This window comes from Ixodes scapularis, unplaced genomic scaffold, assembly GCF_016920785.2.
Source record: "Ixodes scapularis isolate PalLabHiFi unplaced genomic scaffold, ASM1692078v2 PGA_scaffold2__306_contigs__length_199485367, whole genome shotgun sequence".
NCBI lineage: Eukaryota > Metazoa > Arthropoda > Arachnida > Ixodida > Ixodidae > Ixodes > Ixodes scapularis.
This window is the reverse complement of record NW_024609857.1, coordinates 4,159,971-4,186,218: the sequence shown is the minus strand read 5'-3', so window position 1 is coordinate 4,186,218 and position 26,248 is coordinate 4,159,971. Positions and strand designations below refer to the sequence as shown.

Here is a 26,248-nt window from a genome sequence, read left to right as displayed (position 1 = left end):
ATCGAAAGCTAGAGATGGTCCCGACGCGCGTTTCACTACAAAGCGGACGATCAAAGTCCCGCGTGCCTCTCCTACCTTTCGCGGGAACGAGGCAACAAACCGGGGCGACGTCGCACGACGGACCGTTTTCTCCCTCCGCTTTCCGCAACCAAGACGCGACTACTAACGACTCGCCGAAAGCATTGCATGACGCAGTGTTGGACAAAATACTCGATAAAAGTATTTAAGTTAAGCTACTAAATACCTGCTTCCTAAAATATTTAAAATACTACTAAAGCTACTTTCACGGTAAAATATCTCGAGTAGGATACAAATACTCATAAATGTAATTCAATTACTTTGAAGATATTTCCGCATTGCGTAATTTAAATCGACGTCAGTGACAACAACAATTATACAGTTGCGCGAATCTGGTTTACCAGTATGGTTCATTTGTGCGCAAAAACAAAACAAAAAAAGCGGCAAAAAAAACAACTACATTGTAGGGCTATTTTAGTCACGAATGACAAATGATGAGGCGGCGAATAACTGGTGAAACTAAAAGTTTAAGGGGGCGAACTTGTGCCCAAAACAAAATAGAGAAAGGCTAGCATCGCAGGCGTCGATGTCGGCGAAACAACACGATCGAGCGCTAAAACAAAACCGACTCCGGACAAAAAAAAAAGAAGAAAGATTGGTTTGCTTTTGTATGTTTATACAGCCTTGATGTTGGTACGCCTCAACAGGTGATCGGTCGCTCGGCTGTAGATGAGAAATTTAGCGAGTGCAGTACAACCGCTAACCTGGGGATTTTAACGTGAATCACGCAGTAGTGATTACACGAACGCGTGCCGGTACGAAACTCACCCAGATCAAAACGGGCGGGGCGGTGGGGATCGAACCAAGGAGGTTCCCAGCGCAAGCTTTCGCTAATGCCACTCGGACCAAAATTTTGTACCCGCGTGGGTTTCTGGAGCATTCGGCGTAGAACGTTCCGGGCGTAGAACATTCGTAGCTCGATCACACGACAAGGTTCCCGAACTTACGAGAATGTCAAGTTGAAAGAATAAGTAAAATAAGAGTCCGCTCTCTGGAATCGAACCCGGAGGCTCCGCGCGAGAGCGAAGCGCGGTAACCATTCGGCCTCGCGCTCGCTTGGCGACGCGTTTCGAAATATCACTGACACATGTTACGAAACATTTCTGGGACGGAAATAAAGAGGTCGCTTTAGCTATAGTGAGATCAGCGCATCGTTTAACTACAATCCATATTTACTATATGGGAAGTTCGTTATAAACGAACTTGGGATACCGATATGAGTGAATGGATAACAAGGAGAACCCACGTAATAACAACGGCAGGGTCGCACCTTCCTCAAGTAGGTTGTGTTCAGAAAGGCACTCAGCGTTGGGAAGGGGGATGGGGGGGAGGCTCGTTTCCTGTCCTGCTCTCTGTTTATCAATGTTCCCTTACAGACAGTGTTTGCTAGAGCAATAAGTGACGGACTGACGACAAAAAGAAAGTAAACAAAAGAAAACCTAGACGCTTTGCCTTATGGTGGTCAAACCAGGGTTGGGCAGAAATACTGAAAAATGTATTTGGAAATACAAATACTGGGATACATCGAAATAGTAGCTAAAATACTGATACTAAGATACATCTGTAAAAATGTATCGCGATACGTATCGGAAATACATTTTAAAAAGAGGCAAAAAGTATTTGGAAATACAAATACAGGAATACATTTTAGGGAAGGCAGAAATACAAATACAGAAATACTGATACTGCAATACATTTTCCAAATTTTTTGAGACGCCAACTGAGATTAAGCTTGAAGTTTGAAGTGGGTGTTTTCGATCCCGAAATTACTTTCCTGCAGGCTTGGTACTTAGCCTTGAAGGTAGTGGTTTCGGACGACAAGGAGTCTTCAATGGGCCCAAAAAAGCGTTCCAACAATTGCTGACCGCGGTCCCTTCCATGACATCCTGTCTGTCTGACGAGGGAATCCTGTCAACATTGATCACATTATGTCACGGTGTAGTGAATTAGAATTCTTTATCTTTAGGTGTGGCCTTGAACTTTACCATTCTGCTGTATGAAAGGACAATGCGTACTTTCGTTGTAGGCTACCTAGCTGAAGATCGTGCATGCAGTGTCATTTGGAATTTTCGAAAATAGTGGACCACCTGAAGCATCTTGGGATACATGTCTTATCTTCTGTTTTACAGTTGAAAAAACGATACGGTAGCATCCCTGTTCTGAAGGTCCTTGCTACCGACCCTCCACCACCGACGCACGGATTGCAGGCCTCTAATTTTGCCTAGCATTATCCAAACAGAGACCTCGTGGATTGCGAGCTGATATTGCCGGCACAGGTGCGAGCTATCCGAGAAACAGCGGTCTCGAGACTAGTCGCGGGAGTACGTAGTCTGGGATTGCACAGCGAGGCCACTTCTGGCCTTTTTCTGAGTTTCAGATCACCAGAGCAGCGGGTCACGTTCATGTCGGTTGATGATGTACCCTTGAGCCGTGCAATGTTACGGGCGCAGCCGCAGATGCATTCGAATATGTGTTGAACTTCACAGCGTGAGTCTTCCTACTACCTCAAGTCAACCACTGCCTGGCTCGTGCTGCAAGGGAATGTGACTCAGCTTTTGCCGGCTGGGTGTGCTCTGTACGCTAAGGCGAGAGAGACGGTTAGCAGCGGGCATTGGATGCCAGGAAACAATGACTCATGAAGTCCCTATACCTAAGGACCTGCGGCAGAAGATGCTCTGACTCCACTCCTGGCACGCCACCTTGTTCGAGTCCCCGACTACGCAACACTTCTCAGAAGAGGGAAGAGGACGAATAGAAAAATAGTTTGCAGAATCAAAAGGAACCTTGGTCAGCATAGCAACAATACCCCAGCATCTCCTTGACTCTGGTGCCCATATAGAAGTAAAAAAAAAAAAAAAAAAATGCGTTCTAACTTTTTTTTTTTTCGGGGGAGGGGGGGGAGTATTTCGCAAGAAATGTAACGAAATACATTTGATCCTGATTGTATCGCGATACAAAGGAACATTCAAAATGTATTTCGATACAGGAATACAGATACTGGTGAAAAAAATGTATCGCGATACAGAAATACAGATACGAAATGTATTTCTGAAATACTATCGCGATACATTTGTATCGCGATACTGCCCAACCCTGGGTCAAACACACAACAAGCAACACCAAAATGACTTGTTTTTTTCTGGCCTCTTCTAATTTGTTTTTATTTGTTATTTTCTTGACACTCAAGTCTGCATTGTTGTCGTAGGTCGTTTCCCCTCTGCGTTGCGCCTCAGTGTGGCAATCCTAACTTCCGTAAAACCACTCCTTTTGTTTGAGGATTTTTGGGAAGAAACTCTGGGAAACAAAAGGCGCCTTTGGGAAGGCGGGGGAGAAACCTTCATTGTGCGAACTTTGGGCTGAAGTAGGACTCACAATAGGCAAAAAAGCGATGTGTTTTCACGAGGTCAACTAAAGTCACCTTAGCTACTCGGAGCTAGCAACAGGATTTGGTTGCTCGAAAGAATGTTCAGGTTTGCTCGTGTACGCCCACGCCACTTTACACCGAAAAACTCAGAAAATAGTGGAATGCCAAAAATGTATTTAAATTATTGAGTACAAGGTACTCAGAAATGTAATTAAAATAGAGTATCAAATACTCTAGATTAAAAGTATTTTCAAGATGCCAAGATACTTCAAAAAGTATTTGAAATACAGTATCTTGAGTAGAGTATTTGAGATAGACACAAGTTTCGCATGATGTCGGATACCAACTACCAAACTCCCTAAGACGGAGTTTGAGTTGTTCGGAGCGCTCCTTACGGCACGCCACCGGTGCCACCGCGCATGCGCGATGGCGCGTGAGCAAGATGCGCCGCGTCCCGCGTCAACAAACCATTGGAATGTTACGTGGTCGGCGTCGGTGTGGGTCCCCGTGCTACGTCTTCCTTGCGATGGCATAAGACTAGAAGCTGCGCCTTCAGCGCGAGCTCGCGGGCTTCCGCAGTGTTTTGGAGCCGCGTGCCTGCGCGTTCACATTTGTTCAGTGTTGTGCCAAGTACTCAACAAAATTATTCAAGATAAGATACTAAATACCCATATGAAAATATAAAATTTAAAGTAGTATTGAAGTTACTTTTAGTGCGAACTACCTTGAGTAGAGTACAAATACTTTGAAAAAGTAATTGAATTACATATCCGAAGATATTTGGCAAGTTTTGCAAGCTGGTAATATAGGAATAAAAAGTAAAAACAAATAATGCTCCATGTGTGATGACTTCTTTGAAAATCACAATTTGCTGTGATCTTTGACCATCAAGAAGCACCTTAGCTGCTGCAATTGAAGTTTTCTCTGAACTAATCTGTGATATACAACATAATGCAGGCTGAAATATATTAAAAACAAACAGGATTAATATATTGTAGACATTGCACCTGCCGTGCTTTAGTATATGACGACAAGCTCGGCTCATGGTGCATTCCGATATAACTTCGTAATATGCCCCGACTCGATTCGGTGGAATCGATACGCAGTCCGGCATTGCATATCCAGTGCAGCCGAACTAGAAGTTGATCAGGAAGTCAGACTTGTTGATGAGGACGCCAGTGAACGGCCTACGTGCACGCTCAGGAGAAACAGCTACTCGAGGGAAGCAGTCTCTGTCGCTCATCCACAACCAAGAGCGATTACTTTGTCCCACCAGTCAAAAGCGAAAAGCACCTGTACCTTTAACCTGTCACAAAAATATATTAGGCAGGTCAAAAGGGAAACACAGGAGACTGTCCACAAAGCCTCTTCAACCCCCCCCCCCCCCCTTCCCCCATTTCTGCACCAGTTGAAACCATTCTTGACGCACTGAGATTAAGATGGAGGAGAGTCCAGAATCAGAATCCGCTAGTTTATAAAAAAACTCCACCTGGCGAAAAACTGCTTTTGACGATTTTAAGGACGAAACAGTGCGCGCATTTAGAAGGTGATGAAAGAAGCGCTTTTAAACGAGCTTTGGAACAAACGTTAGGAGCTTTGGCCAAGTCCACTCCAGGTCATTGCAGCTCAGTAAAGCCAGTAGGGTATAGCTTCTTTGGCTGAGGATGGGCCCGTGCTCGCATGAAAACGTGTTCGCGCATTTTCATACTGGAACCCCTCCGAACCTGCGATTTCCGAAAATGGTTCATTGTGATCGTGCCGAGAGCTGGAGCAACAATCCTCCGCCGATGGAACCACTCTAGCGCCAGACAACATGTGGGGGTCTGAGTGTAAAATGCGGATGACGTCACCAGCACTTTGCTCCAAGCCTGACGTGCCATTCAAAGACAGCTTGTAAAAACGAAAAGTGGGCAAGAGGACGCATCGAGACGGGCCTGTTTGGAGCTATTCATTTGGTCTTTTCTTGGCATTTGCATGCTGCGTTTTGCTCCAGCCTTGTTTCTTGCTCTCTAGTTTTTGTTTTTTTTTCGAGGTTGACAATTGTACTTAAGATACTGAGTAAAGAATAGTGAGAAATGTAATTAAAAGAAAGTAACAAATACTCTTGGCTAAATGTAATTGCACGACACCAAGTACAACCAAACGTGTTTAAACTACAGTATCTTGAGGATAGGCACAATTCTGGACATATGTCAGTAAGGGCACAAAGCTCGAGCGGAAGGCAGAGCTTCTAGTCTCAGCTTTCGGGTGAATGAAGTATAATGGCCTGAGAAAAATTAACGATGTTCGTTACACCGCAAAACTTCGTTTAAATAATGTGACGTGCGGCGATTCATTCCGCGTAAACGCCGCTAAAGCCATATTTACATGATGAGATTCTGCACACTATTTTCAGCCGCGATGTCGCTCGGGCGGCAAAGCGTGTACTGCAGCTGTGATGGTCGACGTCGATTCTGAAAATCGCGTACCGGATCGAACCAAGTGAATCAGGCATAACAAGTGGGGGATGGCCACTGGAAACAATTAACATCTCCTTGTATATCCGGTGTTTACGCCGAGACTACCTGTCCCAAAGAACCTGCAAACTTGGAAGTCTTTGGAGGCGTGCACTTCTCGTCGCGACGTTTGGTCTACTGGTCGCTGCCGTTTAACGAGCTGATGACAGTTTGAAACGAGTTCGAAAGAGCAGACGACAGATTGAGCAATCAGACGGTCATTTAAGCGTGAAGGCGCACTTAACGTTGGGACAACTTGACGGTATTCCCGCGTTCATGCTGGAACAAAACAAAAAATGAGAGACGTTTTCAAGTCTCTGTAATGCGAAATTAGAGCACAGCTCTTGAGAAGGAGGAGGGGAGGGTATGGAGGAGACGGTACGCCCCTCCTCCTTCGTACCCTCCTTCTCTTTCTTCTCTCCGCCTCCCGTCCTCCTCCCTCCTTTCCTCCTCCTCCGTACCCTTTTCCTCCTGCGTACCCTCCCATCCTCCTCTTCCGTACCCTTTCCTCTTCCTCCTCCATACCCTCCCCCTTCCCAGTTTCCTCGCTAAATTTAGCAGGAAAATTGACGCCACGTGACCTCAACACCAATTCAGTTTCCCCCGAAAAATTTAGCGGGGAAAATGACGTCACGACTTGGTGTCACGTCACCCATGAACATATTCAGGGGGGGGGGGGGGGAGGAGAGGAGGAGGAAAGGAGAAGGAGGAGAGATGGAAGAGGAGGAGGAGGAGGTGGAAGGGAGGGTACGGAGGAGCAGGAGGGACATACCCTCCCTTTCTTACCCTCCCCTCTTCCTCCTTAAGAGTTGCGCTCTAGTTTCGCATTACAGAGATTTGTAAAAGTCTCATTTTTTACTCTCTTATCCAGTGCTATCTGACGGCCAACCAGGAGGTATTTTGGTGGTCTTCTAAAAAACTGTATCCAGCTTACACCCGCATTGTTGTTGAAAACGAAGGCGGAATATTACAGCGTGTTTGGGCTGCACCCCAGCTCCGCACTGTTCCTGTCTGCTGATCCCGTCTGCTACAACCACGCATGCATGTTCAAAGGCCTAGTGTGTCGCGCTGTCGGCATCGCCCAAAGCTTGGCGCCCAACGCTAGTGTGAAGGCGTGAGTGTGCCCCTCGCAGGTATCTCAGCTGCTGGGCGCCCACCCCTCGGGCTGCGTGGTCCTGTTCGCCGTCGACAAGGACGACGAGGCCGCCCGGTGTGCCGCCAGGGGGCCCCTGCCCAGGGTCCGGGCAGCGGCGGAGCTGCTGGGCAGGCCCGCCGGTACGTCCCGCCGCGCCGAGTTGTGGTTGAAACCCGGGACGGACCTTCCGTCTCCCCTCGCTGCACACGAGCTCCAGAGGGATTCTAAACGAGGATCTTCCCTCACTTATCGCTTGCTGCCCTCCACTGATCTTTCCCCGTAACCCGTTGCAAAATCATCGCGAAGCTTTGTCCGGGTGGGTGATTTTCGCCAGATTCCGGGCTAAAGATGGTTGTAGCTGTTGCAGTCTGATTCCGTCTGGTCTACCCTCTTTGGACAAGCGTACGGTTCTCCAATGGCGCTCTCTGCACATTCCACCGAATGTTTTATTTTAGAATGAGAATAAAAAAGTGAAAGCCGTTTACAACTCCTTGTAACACCGAATTAGAGCGCAGCTCTTGAGGAGGAGGAGGGAAGAGTACTGGAGGTGTGACGTGACCTTGGGGGTCACGTGACCGTGGGATGACCTTGGGCGGGTCGCGTGACCTTGGGGTGACCTTGGTTACGCCGACGCCGACGGCGACGCCGACGCTACTCAAGCCGGGAGCGGGCCCCTAAGAGCTGCGCTCTAAAAGTATTCGGAATTACGAGCGCGCATCCTCGCAACGACCCAGATATCAAACGTGAAAGGGCGCCGGCTCAGTCAGACCTAAATGAAATGGTTTTTCTTCTGCCCTCGTCACCGAGAGTACCTGTACACATTCCTCGTTCGTAGTAACATAAAAAAAAAAATTAAGCGAGCTTGATCATGATGACAAAAAGTGGTAAGCCCGGAATGTGTGATAGGCGTTCGTCTGTGGGGCACTTCATGAAGGCTCCTCCTTTACTGCTCCTGCCGTTTCCTACTTTCTCGAAAAGCTTGTCTCTCTCCTCGTCCACCGGGGTTATGATCGCTTCGCATCCATGGCCACGGCGGAGGAGGAGAGAGAGGCGTCCGAACGGGCACAGTCTCGGCTCTGAAGTTACGCCTCTGCGGTGGCGCTGTTGTCGCCACGGCGCATGCGCAGAAGCTTGTCGTCACGTGAATCTGGTTTCTGCGCTCGCGCAGTGCCCACACCTGGTGTGGGCAAACGCGGGCTTGTTAGGAAACAGTGTGTCAGTCTGTAAAGCAAATGTGCGAAGATTCGCTCCCATTTCTAACAAGCGCCGTGAGATGGCGCAGCATGATATACCCACACGCTTTCGAGGCTGCGAAGCGCACGACTGCGCCGGGACGTGCGGCCTTCGAACGCCGCGCGAAATGGTCCTCTTCACGTCGAAAGCAAACGCTGTAAAAAAAATATGTCGGGGGGAAAAAAGGAAAAATTCGGCAAAGACAGTCAACACTGTTCACGTGTAGGAATGCTTTCGTATTCATACACGCACCGCATTCCTACAAGCAGCGCGTCGCGTCTTCCTTTCGCACACGGCGCTCCGGCGGTGACACCAAGCCCCTCCACTGCGCAGGCGCGGCGAACCCGGCTTCACGACGTGTTCCGTGACGAAGCATTTGCGTTGCTGCGCTTTTCTTTGTGTCTTACTGGGAATGCGAATTTAGGCGCCGTTTTTTCTGCCACAGACGGTTACAGACGACGCCTGCTTCGTTCCATGGGACAGTTAGAGGGGCCCTGCAAGGACTTTTTTAAGAATTTTTAATTTGCACCGAACCTGAGCGCACTGAACGTAGTAACTTAACCAAACTTTTCTTTTCTAGAATTTCGCTTTATTTTTAAAGTTATAGGCAACTTAACATTACAAAAACAAGCATAAAATAACCTCCTTCATGACGCCCTTGATTGCTTCAGTGGCCGTGAACTGGAGGAGGGTTAGTGAGCTCAGCGAGCGCTCACGGCTGCCGCACTCCGTGTCGAGGGCGCCGCTAAAGCATGTTCTGGATAGGCTGTATGAAGCGGGAAGCCAGAGCGGCTCTCATTGCATTTGCTGCGCGATTAAACACTAATTCGGCATGACACTTCATTGGCCACAAACGACAGCAAACACGGGGTAAAGATCAGTTCAGAATGGGAGCCACTTTGCGCTGCCATACCGCGAAATGGCCAAACCGCCAGACAAAGCAGCTCGCCGAAGGCCTTCGGAACGCTCGGAGCCGGTCGGATCCTCCAGTCCCTACGACCGCAGCGCCGCCGCGTACATCCGGGACCTTTCCGTGTCAGCGCCTGATCCCACTACTCCTTTCTAGTATCGCCTCCTTTTCCACCGCTTGGTGGCGGGTATGTCGACGGATCATTTCTTGTTTCCGTACTTTATAAACTGCATTTGTTTCTTTCATCTAAAATACTGAACCAAACTACTTTCATAAAAAATTGAAACGGTTCGCGCCACTTATAGTTTGTATTCCGCCTAAAAAGAAGCTTTTAGCGGCTCTGACCAGTGGTAAGCCCAGGACCGAAGACGTCACATATCGCGCGCTTTCGGCACCGCGGGTCGCCCCCGTCGGTGGAGGAGGTTTCCGCGTCGTCCGGTTAAAATATGACGCACTGATATTTAGTTACTCTCTCCGTGCCCGCGGGCTTGCCCGAACCCCAAGAGACGTGGAAACCGCAAAAAAAGGTAGACGCTTAAATAGGATTGCAGGGCCCCCTTAATGCTTTCGCATTAAAACTTCCTCGCCAGCTCAGTCGGTAATGCATTTGGTTTGAGTTGAAGTCCTGCCGGTAAACTGAAATATTTTTTATATGGTTCCCTATGAGCGTAACGCTTTCGGTGTCTGTTTTTCCTTGCAGCCAAACGTTGCATTCAAAACGGTACTAAAGAATCGGTTAATAAACACATATGGTGTTAATATGTGGAATCTATTTGGGATCCGGTCTCAAAACAATTAAAAACTAGCTGTTCAAAATTGTTCGTCACGCTTTAAAGTTTCTTATTTGCCCCCCCTCCCCCTTCCCCGTCAATGTCAATATGTGGAATCTATTTGGGATCGCTGTCTCGAAACAATCATTTCGGAATTAGCTGTTCAAGCTCCTTCGTCACACTTTATAGACCGACACGCGGAGCGACTCTGTTTACCAACACGGCCGGAAGGCCGCGCATGCGCGGTAGCTATGTGGGCAAAAGCAGCCCGCCTCTCCGTGTTTTCGCCATTGCGTTGTGTGGCGTGCGCTCGTTGCTGACGTTCTAGGGACGCTTGTATCTTTATTTGTGCGTCGTGTTTCCTGACAGCGTATGTCGCATACTATGCCCGACTATTTAAGCTCGCTGCCCGAGCCTGAACGGCAGCGGTATCGAAACAAACTGTGCGTGGACGGCGTTGCCTACGAGGATCCGTACGCAGTAACCAAGTAATGTTGCTGCCACCGAAGTTGACGGCTCACGTCGTCGTTTATTTAGTTTCTTTGCCAAGCCATTTCACGGCCGACACGGTGCACACGTACAAGTCTCTCGAGGCCTACGATTACTTCGGGTCGGTTTCCGCACTGCCGGCGGGATCAGCAGACTGTGCGTCTGCGGAAGTGTGTTCATTAATTTATTAAATAAACACAGCGTCTTCAAGTCTAGGTAGCATATTTTTCCTACCCTCATGACCACAAGGCATGACAAGCAGTAACGCTTTGTCCGTTCTGCAGTCTTGGCGGTAACACGTTACAAGTAACGGCGTTGCCGGTAACGCGTTACTTTTTTCAGTAACGTGGTAACCTACTCGGTACGTTTTCGACACAGTAACGGGTAACGTACTTACGTTGCTATTTCAAGTAACGTAGTTACGTTACTCGTTACTACTTCCCAGGTCTTAAAGAAATTACACTTCAATTTTTTCCGTATTTTAGGCGGCAAGCCATGTTTTTCTTTGCGTTTTTTCTAGTGAGTATTTAGGTGAAACCGTAAAAAGAGATAAAGTAATAATGTTCAGTTTCCGCGTGACCATAATGTTTCTTGATATATGACTTGTATCGTCAAAACCGTAAAATATGTTAAATCATAACTTAAACAAAGTAACGCAGAAGTAACGTGCGTTAATTTCTATCGGTAGCGGTAACCCGTTCTTTTTATTTTTAGGTAACGTAGCTCAGTAACGCGTACCTTTTATTTGTAATTAACGAGTAACGTATTACGTTGTTTTTTTTATTTTTATTTATTTATTTATTTTTTTTTTTTGGTAACGGCTTCAACACTGACTGCCCTTCTGTCGGCGATCCCCTTCTGCTGGATAGCACGGGCGTAGCGAGCCTCCGACGAGCGCTTGGCCGATGCTTTGTGCGCGAACAACATGGGAACAAAATCCGGGCGGTCTCGATCAGGCAACGGTTTCCCTGCGCATATGCAAGCCTCGGGACGGAGACTGAAATGGAAGCCGCAGTTGCCTTCAAGAAAACGTTTGCCGCACAAACGGTCGTTTGCGCGAGGCGACCATTTTCTTTTCTTTCGATCCACGGATATCATCCACCTTCTATGCCTTTCAGAGTCTGCCGGAACCTTGTGGAAACTCACTCCGCTGCTTTTCCTGTAAATTTCGGTGCAATTAACGGCAACACAGCTTCGCGGCAAGCTGAAATGCTATGACGCCCATGCGAAACGCGCGCGCTTTTGCCCATACCACCCGGCTCCGGCGCGATCGCAGCGCCGCCGCAGCTCCATGACGTCTAGCCCGCGTGTCGGTCTCATCATTTTACCCGCAGCGTCAATGCGCATCAATAAAAATCAGCTTATCATTACCTAATATTCTCCGACCTAGGAAAGCGTCCAACCAGTGCTTGTGCCATAGAATATTATATCATCTCCGCACAAACTCGAGGAGGAGTGTATCCGAAGCCTGATGTCACGCTCGCCTTGTCACGCAGGCGAGACCTTCCTTCCGCCCGTGGACGTGAGGGACAAACGTGAGCTGCAATCGGATCGAGTCAGGCGTGCCTCTCACCGCGCCTGCGTCTCACCCGCAGGGGCACTGGTTTGCGTCGTCACCTCGAACATGAGCCCGAAGAGCGCGCTCACTCAGCTCTGCACTCACCTGGTGCTGTGGGGGGCCCTCTACCACGCTGAAAGCGGGACGTTCTCGACGCCGGGTAGGACACTCCTGATGGTCTGAACCTTCCCGGGTCGACTGACCAATGGCGAATTCCACTGGTCCTTTTGAGCGCGCCGGCATCGACGTTTCTGGAGGGCGCCTATTTCAATGGGTTATCGGGATCGAGACGGAAGTGTTCCACTCGTCGTTTTGGATCAGCTCCCAGATCTTGATCCGGATTCGAGAAAAGTCGCTCCGCCGATTTCGGTGGATTCGACCGGAAGCCAGCCTGGCCAGTCCTCGACGTGCACACGTGACTTTCTTTCTCGCCTGGCATCTCGCCTCGGAAGACTTCGTAATGGCCGTTTTCCAAGTGACGCTGCTTGACGACAGGTCGTCGTCAGGTCGTCGTCAGCAGCGGCTCAAGCGATGAGGATGGCGTGCCGCGTTAGTCCGACTGCCTTTAGGAACTTCTGCAGAAGAGGCCGAAAATCGAAACATACTTGGACACAGTTCACCAGTATTCCGATGAGGAAGCAAGTGGGCTATGCTGATGGACATGCTTATTGACAGGCATCGTTTACATTATGATCAATTTCGCTCGTGCAGTGAAGACGTGTTGTTAGCGCCGCGATTACGAAAACCGCCAAAGACGTGTGCTTTGGGATCCGGAACCGCGGAAAGGGGATTCCCGGGAAGGCGAATGACGGAAGGGATCCGCCGATCCCGGAGGAATGGTCATGTTCTACTCGGGATCCAGAGGCGGGTGACTCCGTTCGGATCGCGTGCTCCATCTCGGATCTTGTCTACTGATCCCGGCGCGCTCCAAAGCGACCAGTGGAATTCTCCATAACATTGAGCACTCGGTACTCCCCGCTTCGCGTGGACGCCCGCAAATCACCGCGAGCCTTCGACGAACTTCAGCAAATTTTCGGTCGAAGGCGGTGTGCAGCGAAGCGGGCCACGCGACATGTCATTTCCTAATACTAAGCGGACATTGATGTTGGTTGCACTAATCAGATCGGCAGTCGAATGAGTTCCGCGGCAACTCGGTAATTTAAAGATCTCCATCCGACAGGCCAGAAAGATAGTCCGTTCTCCCAATAACTGAGAGGCCCGTGCCACCTTGCTAACGGTCGAACCTCGCGCTAGCGTTGTTGCTCGGGCTTGCATGCATCGCTGAACTCACCGGCTCATTTCAGCTTCAAACCGCGAGAACAGCAGAACAGTTATTCGTAGCCTTCATTCTAGTAAAGCTCTGCACGACGAGTCCTCCGACGCCGATGCGGCGTAGCATCGCATGCTTGAAATTGTCCAGTCAGAGGTGTCCGAGACTTAATCGTCCGCTCTTAAATCAACGTGGGGACGCAGGGGCGAGCGTGAGGGAGTTGCAGCTCGAGCCTGGCTGCCCGATTCAGCTGCTGCTGGGCGTGCATCCTTCCATCCACAAGTTCCTGGACGCCGCCGACGAAAGTGCCCTGACGCAGCTTGTGCGCAACGTGTCCAAGTGGCTCGCAGGACGCCACCTGCATGGCGTCGCTCTCTTCTCCACCGCCTTTGGAAGCCCCATCAAGCTCCTACTTCTCAGCACTGTAATCACTTTCATTCGTACCTTTGATTTATTCGAGGCTCACGTCGAGATGCGTCCGGGAAACCAACCCTCGCGCGTTTCGATCGCCGGGGTAACTCGCAGTCTCAGCGCACAAGTCCGGGGAACGAGTCGAACTTTCAAACATACTAAATTGCAGAAGTGTTGTAAGTTGGGCGTGTTGGTATGATGACATGATGAACAGAACAGCGCACACAAAGACGAGGACAGAGAAAAGGAACATGCAGGACACACAAGCGCTGTGTGCGCTGTTCTGTTCATCATGTCAAACATACTAACACCGTTTCACGCTATGTTCCAAAAGGCGCTAGAAGTAGCGCGTTTAAAGAGCTAGTTCTTACACTTCCTTTTGCGGTGACCCTCGTGGAGGACACTTAGCGCCCACAGCGTCGTTAAGCGCTACTGCGTGAACAGGCCTCAAACAATCCCACCTAGAAGACAAAGCACCCCTCCCCCGTAACATGGCCACTATAGTGAATGCACTTTAGCGACGCCTAGGCTGCCTAAGCACTGCCGCCAGCACGTCGTGCAGCTACGCACAACGAGCGCGACGCTAGCAGGCGGTGAGACGGACGTCTTTGCGACGTGTCTCGTCGAAGCTCAGCGTCTTTGTCCGCCTCCACTAACAACGACGTCGTGGGCAGGCCTTGTCTTCTGGATGTTATTGCCTCAACTGGGAACGATCTACGAATGTGCGGGAAAGCATAACGAAAATTCCCTTTCAGAAATTGAGAACGTACTTTGGTGCGGCGTCCACTACAAATCTTACGGTAGCGGTCGGACTCGAGTACTTCTACGCCGCCGACTCGCTCGAGCTTTTCGGGAGGTACGTGTTGAGCAATGTTTAACCATTTCGCGGAGGGCCGCCGGATGTGTGACAATGTTCCTCCCACAGGCAATGCGATTTGCTCTTTTACGTGACCCACCGCTACAAAAGCCGGGACCCTTGCACTATCTCCCAGCCGACGTCGTACTGGCCCAGCCGCGAAGACCTGCTGGCCACGGTGGGCTCTGAACTTTGTTGTCACCGGTGACCTACATAACATCTCTGTGCAGAAAAAGCTCGCGGACGATTCTCACGGGAAAACTGCAACCTGTATCTCCATCAACCTGGCTGTGCTGAGTTTCCAGCTTCTTCCTGCGAAGGACAAGTTCTACGATGCCTGTTCGAAGGAAGCCTGGACCGACTATAACCAGGCAAGTGTGAAATGTCCGGTCGCTCCGAGCCCGCGTGTCCCTCCTCGAAGTGGAGCCGTTAAATATAGACGAGGTGATGGCACTGCACGTAGCAGACGGCGCCGCTCGTTGCTGTTTCAGACCTGCCAGGTCGCAGGCGAGCCGTCCGGGAGAGAGAGCGGCGTCGCTGTGCGCAAGAGCGCCACGACCATGCAGGTCTTCGAGGACGAGCAGACGGTCAAGGACAAGGTACAAAGCGCGATAGTGTTAGCACAAACGAGCGGGGTTTCGTCTTCTGTTTCGGACGTTTATTGTCGAGTGCTTGTTCGAGGCACCAATATCAGCGGTAAACTTAATTATTCCTGAATACAGTATACCCTGTCTGAGTACGAAGCAGTTTCGTAGGTATTACCGAAATTCTAACAAAATGGGTTACTCGTTACTTGCAAATAAAGGGAGCGCGTTACTCACACATGTTACCTCAAAATAAAGGGAACTCGTTACCGTTACAAATAAGAAGTAATACGCGTTATTTATGCGTTATTTTTTTAATTATGAATTAACAGATTTTACTATTTTGACATAATGTTTTAGAAACATTATGTTCATGTAGAGACTTAACATAATTACATTATCCTTTTTACGGTTCTGGTTTTGAAGGTGTGTGCGATGATTGCAAGGACCCATATGACTTGGTGCCTAAAAACAAAAAAAAAAATGAAATGTATTTTTTTTATTGCGAAGATTAAACGAGTTGCGTAACTAACGTTCCTCGAAGTAAGTAACCGAAGTATGTTATCCCTTACTGTTTTGAAAATGTAACGAGTACGTTATAATGAAGAAGAAAATAAAGGTGTCGATGTCGTATTGGTGCTAGCCGTGTCGTGCAGTGCACGCGTTCAGACCAGAATACAAAATGTAAGGCTAATACCACGATGGAGAAATGGGTCCAGCCTAGCACCGCTGCGGTCTCGGTGCACGCAGGTGTCGCAGTTCTTGAGCATTCTGCCCACCGGCTGCGTCGTTCTGTTCGCTGCCGACAAGGACGACCTCTCGGGGCGCTGCTCTGCCGGAAAGCCCGCGCCCAGAGTCCAGGCAGTGTCTGAACTGCTCGCCCTCGAGACCAAGTTGAAGCGGGAGCGATAGAAGAGAACAATAAACGAACTTGTCACGCTTGTGTTGGAAAGAGCGGCCGTTCTTCGTCTCCCTGCACGTGGATTCGAAGCTTCCGAGCCACAGCCAGCCCACGGCCGCTGGATTCTGGTTCCCGCTCGGCAGGGAACGGTCAGCCGTTCACAGTGGTCTGACGTTCATCAGGAGCAACTACTTCAGATGAAGCTAGGAGCTCGGGCTTTTAGCTTTCAAATAATACCTTTTCAAAAAAAAAAGTATTTAATTAGAATGCTGATATTCAAATTGCCAGGGAAGCAAAAACTGCTCTATGAAGCGAGATTATTTCCGTGTCGGTTGAATCTAGTGAATTGTGCAAAGGCAAAAATCTCGCTCTTCATTTTTTTCTTTTTCTTTAACATTTGCCATTACGTTGGTGTTTTAAATCTTGCTGTAACGTCAGGGGTGGGCCCGAAATAGTCTTATATCCAAACAAAAACTAAAGATGGCAAAACTGTGAGCTTACAAAAAACAGAAAACACGAGACTCCTCTATAAAATGAGGTGTCGCTCGGACAGTCGGCTGTTTTGCAACGTAAACACCATTGCTGTTTTTAATGTTTTGTCCTTCGCCCTCGACCTTTCGAAGGTGAGCTATCTGGCTTCCAGACTCGAACGAGTTTTGAGATTCCTGCTCTAAGCGTAGCTCATTCAGTGGCTCATACCATACCAGCCCGCAAACTCATACCTCATAATCTCAAACCAGCGCGCAACAGACGTACCCTCGACCCGGTGCATTGCTTAATTGCCCGCTGACACAGGGTATGCAACCGCCGAGGGTATGGGTACAGTGGCTGGGCGAAACGGCTTAGCAACCGGACGTCGTGCCTGAGTCAGATCCGAGTGCTCCTTTTTACCGTGTCACAATTTCCGAAAATCTGCGGTTGTCTGGCTATCAGTGCGTCGTCGTCGGGTGCACAAATAATTTTCATCAGCATAACAGCAATCGCGGAAAGTGCGCGATGGGCACAAGAGACTGCAGCGCGAGTGTGGCTACACTGGTAGTGAGCTTCGCATGTTCTCCAAAGACTTGTATTTATGAAGTCAGTCGATTGCGAGCGGGAATCGCGAGGGCTTTATATCAAACTCATCGTCACGTTTATGCTCACGACCACTTTGTCTAGTCGCATGAGTAGTGCCACTAAATAAGCGATGCTTCAGAGTAACGAAACTTGGCCCTATTGCGGCTTAAAATCATGGTTGCCACTTATCTGAAGCTTTATCTGAAATCACAGGAAACGTTTTCCCGTCCTCTGTTTAAACAGTTCACGACAAAGCCAAAAAATATTGTATAAGTTTCCTAACCCCGATTCTAATGCTGAGGAAGTCGCACTTTTGAATCATGACGATCGGCAGGTGCGTCTGCTCTGCACAATCACCAAAATGGCGGCACCCACAACAGTGTCGGGGAGCGGAGTGCCGATAACTCGTTTAGTGGCTCTAGGCATGAGGATCCGATTGGGCGCGTTCAGAAGCGGCTCCCTCGGCTCCGAACGGAGTCACTCGAGTCGGAGTCATCGGAGCGCCTACTGAACGGCAAAAACAAACCGCGGCTCCAAACCTGCTTCTACTCAATTTCCGCTTCCTCCCCTGCGCCAGACGGTGTCCGAATAAACTGGAAGCAGACGATGGCGAGCACGATCGCTTTTATTTGACGCCGGTACTGAAGAAGTCTCGACAACACCCTTGAAGAAAACGCGGGTGACTGTACACATGAGTGCTGCTGTTCGAAGCGATGCAACGCGATCGAGCCCTTCGCTTGGCGGTGCAAAGGCAGCTACTGTTATAAAAACCGACAAAAACGTCGTCAGCACACGCAAAATACAGAGCTCGGCGAATCTACGCCGCCGGTTGCGATACTTTTATACGGCAATACGTTTGTTCTGCCGTCGATAACGAACTTCCTATAAAATGTATTCGTATACACACGGGAAGTTCGGCCGCCCTCGGCGATCAAGGTTTTGTCGGACGAAGCGAGCGTCAGCCAACGTGCACCCCGATTTAGCTACGCAAACAAGACATTAGACAGTTTTAGTATAGCGTTGCTGGCTCTTGCGTACGCAATACGCAATAGTATAGCGTACGCGAAAAATGACCTGCTCGGACCGAATTTAGTTGTGCGTTACGTTTCCGAGTGAGCACCGCGCGTGATCTTGGTTAAATTTGCTAGAGCCGTAGAATTCCGCGTGCTTATAGCGCAACCATGCTCCTGGAAAGAAATATTGAGAAAGAAAAAGTGTCCAATCATTTTATTTCAGATTAAACCAAGCCACAGCTGCCTCGTCAAGCGCTCTTTTCTGCGGGGTACAGAGGCTACGAGTACGAGTGCGTAGCCAAATTCGATCACGGAGCCTCCTTCAGTCGTCTCGTGGAAACGGCACCTTTTATCAATGCTATCGCGGAATGATATTCATGACCCTGATGTCCAGTGCATAGCGAGAACTTCGGCGATTTCTTTTAGAGTCGTTCGTCCGTCGGCGATGGACTGTGGGAATAGGCTTAGCGTTGAGCAGATCGCAGCGTCGACGCACACTGCGAGCGGCGAACATTTCCACTGTGCACTCCTTCAGCTGCAGGGCGATCTGATTCGACCGCGGTAGATTCCAGAAAGAATCGCCGAGCTGAACACCACGCAATTTCACGTAACACATAACTTCGAAAACACTACGTCGCTCTTGGTGCGCCAGTCAAGGCAACCGCCATGTTGAAACTGGCGCTCTCGTTGGGTCCGAGATCTCTCGAGAGCGTCCCTCAAGGCCCGCTAGCCAGCAACGCAAAATCCCCAGCGTTGCGTGCGTACGCAATACGCTAGCCCTTTTATTGCGTTCTGCGCATGCGCGCTCACGACCCGCAATCTCCTTGCGTACGCAAAGCTATAGCGTACGGTCCACTAAAACTGTCTATTAATAGGGAGTTTTTGTAGACCGCCTTGCCCCCTCCGCTAAGCGATCCGCAACGAAAAAGTTGCAACTGCGCCTGCGCGCCGATAGCCTTGACTGTGGAGTTCCCGCTATCGTAGCGGGTTGCGGAAGGCCTTGCGGGACGGCGAAAACGATCTACGAAAACTCCCTAATCGGGATCATGCTCTACGTAAGTGTCCAACCGGCTCCCAAAGTCGCCTTCATACCCTGCCTTGCTCTGTTCAGCGCGGACAGGACTATCGTCGATATTCACCGAGCTTCCGTGTAAGGGCGATCAAGACACGGCGTCAGATGAACGTTTATGTTGTTTATTGGCATATTCAAACCAAACAAAATACGGTCCATTGCATTTTTCTAAAGAGCCTTACCTGAAAAAGAAATTCGAACGCTTCATTCGTCTCACCTTGAGGACGCGAGCCAACTGCACACTTGTGACAGAACCGACGCAACTTATCCCTTTTTTTTTTTTTCTTTTAGCGTCGGAAATTGTCACCAGTCAGGAAATGACGTCATCTTTAGCTCCTTTGACTCTACGTGCACCGTCTCCGGACTCGGTGCTTCGGAGCTTGACTCCGAAGCCCCGGAGTTATGTGCACCGGAAGTGACTTTTGGCCGTCCAGTGGAATGAGTCAGTGACTCCTTGACTCCGGCGCCGCTACTGAACGCGCCCATTCCAACCCCACACGCGACACACCTTCATAACTTTCCCTAAGGTTTAAACTCCACACGAAGGATAGGTTCCATTCGTTCGATGGTACATGAAATGCAAATAATTAAAACTAAATTAAATAATAATAATAATAATCATAATAATAGTAATGTTTTAGTTTGCACCAAAAATACATGGAACAGTAAATGCAGCCGGGAAATAACCTAAACAAGTTAGGCTTTTTTTTTTTTTTTAAGAAAGCATATTGATTTACTTGCTGATTTTCGTTATCGTGAGGTTCTGCTTATAACATGTCGTTGATGTTCATAATAAAAGAACAAAAGCTTTGTGTTCTATCTAAATTAAGAACTGCAGTTTCATTACAGCCTTTAGAATTAATTAAAAGAACCATCAATTTGGGTGCTGAAAATTATTAAATTCAGGTATAATTTCAGTGGAGTTTACATTTCATGTCATACCTAAAATAAGCATGCACAGCCATTTGTACATCCCTTCATCAATCGGCTGTTCCCGTGCCTTGTGCTTTTTAAACTGCTAGCTAGGGAGTCAAGCCTGTCATGCTGTCAGGGACGGCGCCAAAGGGAGGCGAGGGGTGGCGGGTGCCTCCCATCAACTTTGTCCTGCCACGCCAAAATAGATGTGACAGTCATCTAGAAAGATGCATCGCCCAAACCTTCGACGGCGCTTGTGGGATGACCGATAAGGTTTAGGTGTCCAAGCGTTCCGCAAAAGGGATCTGCCTCAAGCCCAGGGTGTAAGATGGGCAGGTGGGGAAACAGCTCCTTGGGAAACAGACACTAAAACAGCCACTACTGCAAACGGAAAAATCTGGGGAATTCGCCATCCTTCCCGGGTCTGTCTTTCGAATGAAACCGGACGAAACGATGAATTCACTTTTCTGTGATTGGAATGGAAACCTTGCTAAGCTAAGGGCAAAGATCGTTTCGGTTCTTAAGGAGGACGATTTGGAAGGTGTGGCAAAGAGTCTGTTAGGCCCAGTGCGGTCAACGCTAAGTGTAAAATTTTTCTTAAAGGATCATAAACCGGAAATGCCTCTTCGGGCGGTGATTAACGAATGTGGCACGTGGCAGAAATCAGTTTCAAAGTTTCTACAGACGGTCTAAAGTTTACTCATGTAGAGAAGTCATTGGCCCTCAGGAATTCGAACGAGTTAATCAGTATATTGGAGGTCAACCACGGGAGAGAATGTTCAGTTTTATCGATGGACATTAAGGACCTTTATTATTCTATGGAGAAAAATAGATTGATGACAAGGGTGAAGGATGCGCTAGAATCGAATCTGGTTCAGTTTCAATCCCAAACAGGCATTTCGCTAGACAGTTTTCTTGTCATTTTTGATTACTATCTTCAGTCTACGGTTGTGGAGTATGAAGGAAAAACGTTTGTGCAGAAGGAAGGCGTGTGCATTGGGTCCTCGGTTGCACCGGCTTTATCGGAAGTGTATCTGAACTCGTTAGACTCTGTTTTGTTTGATCGAATTCAAGGTTTTGAAGAGGACATGTGTTTTGTGAGGCGTTATGTGGATGATATTTTTGTGTGCACCTTCCGGGATGACCTGTTGAACGGTCTCGAGCATTTGATAAGATCAGCAGCCCCTGAACTACGCTTCACCGTAGAGAAACCGGAGAATGGAATATTACAATTCTTTTTTTTTTTTTTTTTTTTTTTTTTTATTACGTAGGGGGTTGCCTTTAGGCATAAATGTCTTATATGTATGCTACAAGACCTGTGGTATGGATGAATTGAAGCAATGTCTTGTGATAGTTGTTGTCATGCAGCCACTTATGGTAGCTGGTGGGTGCACTGTGTTGGAGACCTGCAGCTGTAAGTAGGCGAGTGCGCTCAGTCTGTAGGCCAGGACAAGTCCATATAAGGTGACGCACATCCGCTTCCGTCGCGTCTAGGGGACACTTGGGGCATGTCGCCCGTCGTGTGCCGGGTGGAGAGCTCCATGTGCAGGTTACAGCCGGTGTAAGGGCCACCCCAGCCCGCAGTCTCCGAAGCACAACTTCCTCCACCCTGGTGAGATGGCGGGGGAGGGAGCAGACACACGGGGGGATAAGAGCGCGTGTGTCCTGCCGGAGAGAGTGTTTACGGGCGTGGAGGAGGGAAAGGGGTTCGGACGGGAGGGGGAGGGGAGGGAGATCGGGATCAGATGGAAAGTGTGCCTGTTGATCAGCTGCAAGGTTGTATTGGTTCGTGGCATGACCTTGAATCCAATACACCTTAATGCAGGTCGAAGTATTGCGGTGAAGGGTGTGTATCCTTTGACACAGTTCCATTGCTTTGGAAACCTTTTTGAGCTCTCGAATTGCCGCTAAGGAGTCTGTAAAAATGTGAAGATGGCGGATTGTCGGCAGCTTGGTGGTCACTGCTTGTATGGCGTCGTGAATGGCCTGTAGTTCCATGACAAGTGGGTCGGCTTCCTGAGATGTATATCGCTGATGCCCCTGGATGCATGTATGTGTGGAGCTGAGGAATGAGACTCGGCCACCGTCTGGGAAGGTCGCTGCATCCGTGTAAACTTGACAGTGGTCGTCATGTTGGGTTTCGGGGCAGGGACGTTGGGAGGGTGTGCCCCCCTGATCGCGACGTCGTAACTTGGTCGGTTTGTTGGTGGTAATGTAGGTGAATTTCCATGGAGGTATCGTCTCCGACTGCACGTTCAGCGGGGGGCCACGTTGAAAATGCGCATGTAGCGCAGCAACCGCTGGTACAAACTGTTTTTTAATTTCCCTTGCCTGTTCTCGCTGAGAGATGAGTTCCGTGATTGTGTTGAGACTCGCGTGTTCTTGTAGGGTTGGAATAGGAGTAATCCGAGGTAGCGCCGTGATGGCGCGCATTGCGTCACAATTAATGGTTTCCAATTGTGACCACTGTGCCGCCGTGAGTCGATGGAATTGCGCTTGGTAAATTATTCGCGGTTGCAAGATGGCACGCACCAGCCGTCGAGCAATGTCTGTACGGGCACCACCCGCTTTCGGTGCTATGCGTCGAATGAGATGGAGAGTGGTAGCAGATGTTTGCTTAATCTTTCGGAGCCATTGAGTTCCACTTCCTGACTGGTGTATATCCAGGCCCAATATCCGGACATTCGTAGTCTCAGGTATTGTTATAGCACCCAGCCTGAGTTGAAAGGGGGCCTGGGTAAATTTCTTACGTCCCGCCTTGTTTGCTACCACAACGTAGCTAGATTTTTGCGAAGAAATTTCCAGCCCGGCTCGTTGTGAATAACTCAGAAGAATGTCAAGGGCTTCTTGAAGTTGCTTGGCTTGCCTAGAGAGGTCCTTGTGAGTTGTCCATAATGTGACGTCGTCAGCATAGACGAGAAATTTGACGTCCAGTACCCGATGGAGTTGCCATGCCAGAGGTATAAGTGCAATGTTAAAAAGAAGCGGAGCCAAGACGGAGCCTTGGGGGACCCCCCTATTGGACGTAAAGCATCCTTCTTGTTGTCCATCCACCCTTATAGCAAATGTTCGATTCCTAAGGAAGGAGTAAACAAATCGTGTGACCCGCGGAGGAAGCCCCAGCTCTATGAGGTTGCTCATTATGACTCTGTGATCAATATTGTCGTACGCTTTGGCAATGTCTAAAGCTACCACCGTGCGTACAAGCTGACTGTGAGGTGACACCTGTATGATGTCGTCCGCTAGAATCGACAGGCCTTCCTCAGTCCCCAAGTACGGTCGGAAGCCGATTTGTGCGGGGTGATATTTTCCGTATCTTTCGAGCCACCAGGATACTCGTGTGGCCAGCATCCTCTCTACAAGCTTGCAAATCGTTGGTGTAAGCGAAATCGGTCGTAACGCTTGGAGATTGTCGGGTGTCTTTCCTGGCTTCGGGATAGGAACAACAATGGAATGTTTCCAGTCAGAGGGGATATCTCCTGTCTCCCATACTTGATTGATTGCCTCTAGAAGTGTGTCAAGAGCCGGACCTTCTAGGTTTTGGAACACCTCAGTAGGGACACCATCGTGACCGGGAGTCGTGCGTTTCTTAGCAGTTTCAATCGCCGCAATAAGTTCAGCCATGTTAAAAGGACTAGAAATGTCTGCCTGGGAGGTGGAGTCGGGCTCGTCAATATCGGGGCATTGAATGGGTGAAGTCTGGTCATATTTGGGGAAGAATGTTCGAGCCGCATAAGTTGCAAAATCTTTCGGTGTGGTTTGCAGTGCGAGACGAACACACGCAGCTGGGTCGGGCTGTTTTCCCCCTTGCTCCATGGAGTGATATGTGCGCCATAGAGCTTTGTTTCCAGTACCGGTCCCAAGACTATCACACCACTCATACCACCGCTGTCTGGAAAGCCGTTTTTCGTGCCGGCGCGCTTCAGCCGCAAGATGGTTGACACCAGATCGACCACCCGGCGTAGTTGGGTTCCTAGACGCAGCCACGTCTGCCTGCCGGCGCTTTGCCCATAGCTGTAGAAGGGTAAGGTCTGGTTGTGGTTGGTCTTCATCCACCGTCGTAGTGATGATCGAATCCCGAAGGAGCTGTTGCAGAGCTGGAAGGAGCTCCGTAGGATCAGTAGGGATCATCGTGGCCGATGCTTCTCGAAGCTTATCCCAGTGTGTGACCGTCACCCGACGCCGGATTTTTTTGAGGCAAGCACTGTGAAGGCCGATCTTTATTGGCATGTGGTCACTGCCCCAGGTGTCTGGTTCCGCGCGCCATTGCGGCACTCCAGGGCCAATCCACCAAGTGAGGTCGGGGGCATGGGTCCTAGCGGTCGTTGATGCAATGCAGGTTGATACCCCCGGCTGGTTGAGTAGTGTGAATGCGGCGCTACCATGGTATTCCTAACTTGATCCCCTCTTCGGGTGTTGTACTGGTATCCCCATTCCCCGTGGGGAGCATTGAAGTCTCCGCCCACGAGGATAGGGACCCCCAGATACGTTGAGCGGAGGTGCCGTATCCATCCCAGGTTGACTCTAGTGCGTCGTGGTCTAGCGTAGAATGATATAAGAATGACAGGTGTCTTGACAGGACATGTGAGCACACCGACAACTTCTTGGTTACAGTTACACCATTTTCCAAGATCAATGGACGTTTGTGGTATTCTAGCCGATACATATACTGCTGCTTTTCCCGGTGCTGACATAGTTGAGGTTACGCGCTGATCAGGGATAGATGGATGATCGTACCCAATAAACTGGGATAAATTACATAGTTTATTGTGCTCTTGGAGAAGAAAAGCCCATGCATGTAGCTTGTTGTACAGGAGTTTCGTTTTGATTTCTCCAATTTTAGAGGTAAGGCCCCTACAGTTCCACTGTATAATTCCGTCTTGTGAAGGACGCACCATGGGGTTAGACATGGTGCAAACAGTCCTCAATGAGTCGTGTCATCTCAGTGAGACGTTCTAGGATGGCTGCCCAGACTACTTGAGGGGCTTTTTGTGATTGATGTGGTGCAGTAGTCTGTGCACTTGTTTCGCCGGACGATGTAGGCACCGTTGCTCCTGTTTTTTGTCGTCGTGCGGTTACCAACTCTTTGTGTCTCCGAAGGCGCTCGAGCTCTTTGGATAATGCCTCTATCTGGGCGTCGATGTCATCCTCCGGCTGATGTGGAGCTTCTGCTTCATGTTGGGGCCGCCCTCGCGGACGTTTGTTTCGTTTGAGTACACTCGAATATAGGGGTTGCTGTGACCCGGATGTATTTTCTTCCAGTGGTCCCTCCGACGCGTTATCAAGCAGCTGATAGCGATTGTAAGTGGGGACCGTCTGCCCTATCGTACGCACGGTCTGACGCAACCGGGCTGTGGCCCTCTGTTTCATCGGACAGTTTGGGGCCGTCATGTCATGGTCATCTGATTTACACAGGCCGCATCTGTATCGCGGTTGTCCCTCTGGTGTAGTCCGTTCTGGGTCGATATTACGCTGGGGGCAGAATGCTTGCATGTGACCTTGTTTATAGCACCGATAGCAGAATATTGCCCTTGGGAGGTAGGGTTTCGGGTGCAGGACGCGGCCATAGTAGAAGAAGCGCTCAGGAAGACGCTCGGGGCCTTGTACCGTCACTAGGCAAGTGCGACTCTTTCCCATAAATCGGGTAGTGAGCACGGTGTGTGAATGGGATGTCAATTCATGACATATGGTTTCAGGGGTGTCTTCCGGGTCAATGTCGTATATAACGCATTTCTGAATGTTAGGTCCCGATGCAAAGTACGACTGTACTGGCAGTTGTTGGTCTTCTGATAGTGGTATCACTGTCAATGTGCACATTTTTTGTGCGTCTCTTAGGGAGGCCAGGTGTACGGTGATTGAGTTAGTCGACTTGTACACGACGTAGCCTTTGTAACCAGTAGTGCCCAGGCAGCGGTCAATAACTTGTTGAATTCGTTTCGTTGGCACCGAAGTGATGTCATGTCGTGTGAGGGGACGTATGTGAACACGGTACGATTGTGAGGGGGAAGGGGTGGGATAGGGACTGGAGGGATTTCCTGGGGTGGCCCTTACCTTTTTTGTTGGTTCCTCCAGTTTCTCCAAGTCTTTCTGGAACATGGGGTCTTGATACGTCCTTTTCACTGTGTTCCCAGAGCCGCT

General features: G+C 49.4%; 1 protein-coding gene across 1 annotated transcript in view; it reads left to right on the top strand.

The window, feature by feature from the left end:
• Nucleotides 1–16,108, top strand: part of LOC120841782 — a 28,826-nt gene extending 12,718 nt beyond the window's left edge. Inside the window, exons 6-14 of the mRNA XM_040212751.1 lie at nucleotides 7,071–7,212; nucleotides 11,971–12,009; nucleotides 12,070–12,192; nucleotides 13,506–13,726; nucleotides 14,469–14,569; nucleotides 14,639–14,747; nucleotides 14,800–14,940; nucleotides 15,061–15,168; nucleotides 15,904–16,108. Of these exons, the coding sequence (XP_040068685.1) occupies nucleotides 7,071–7,212; nucleotides 11,971–12,009; nucleotides 12,070–12,192; nucleotides 13,506–13,726; nucleotides 14,469–14,569; nucleotides 14,639–14,747; nucleotides 14,800–14,940; nucleotides 15,061–15,168; nucleotides 15,904–16,065 (1,146 nt within the window). The 3' untranslated portion in view covers nucleotides 16,066–16,108. The remainder of the gene's footprint in view (nucleotides 1–7,070; nucleotides 7,213–11,970; nucleotides 12,010–12,069; nucleotides 12,193–13,505; nucleotides 13,727–14,468; nucleotides 14,570–14,638; nucleotides 14,748–14,799; nucleotides 14,941–15,060; nucleotides 15,169–15,903) is intronic.
• Nucleotides 16,109–26,248: the final 10,140 nt, after the last annotated feature.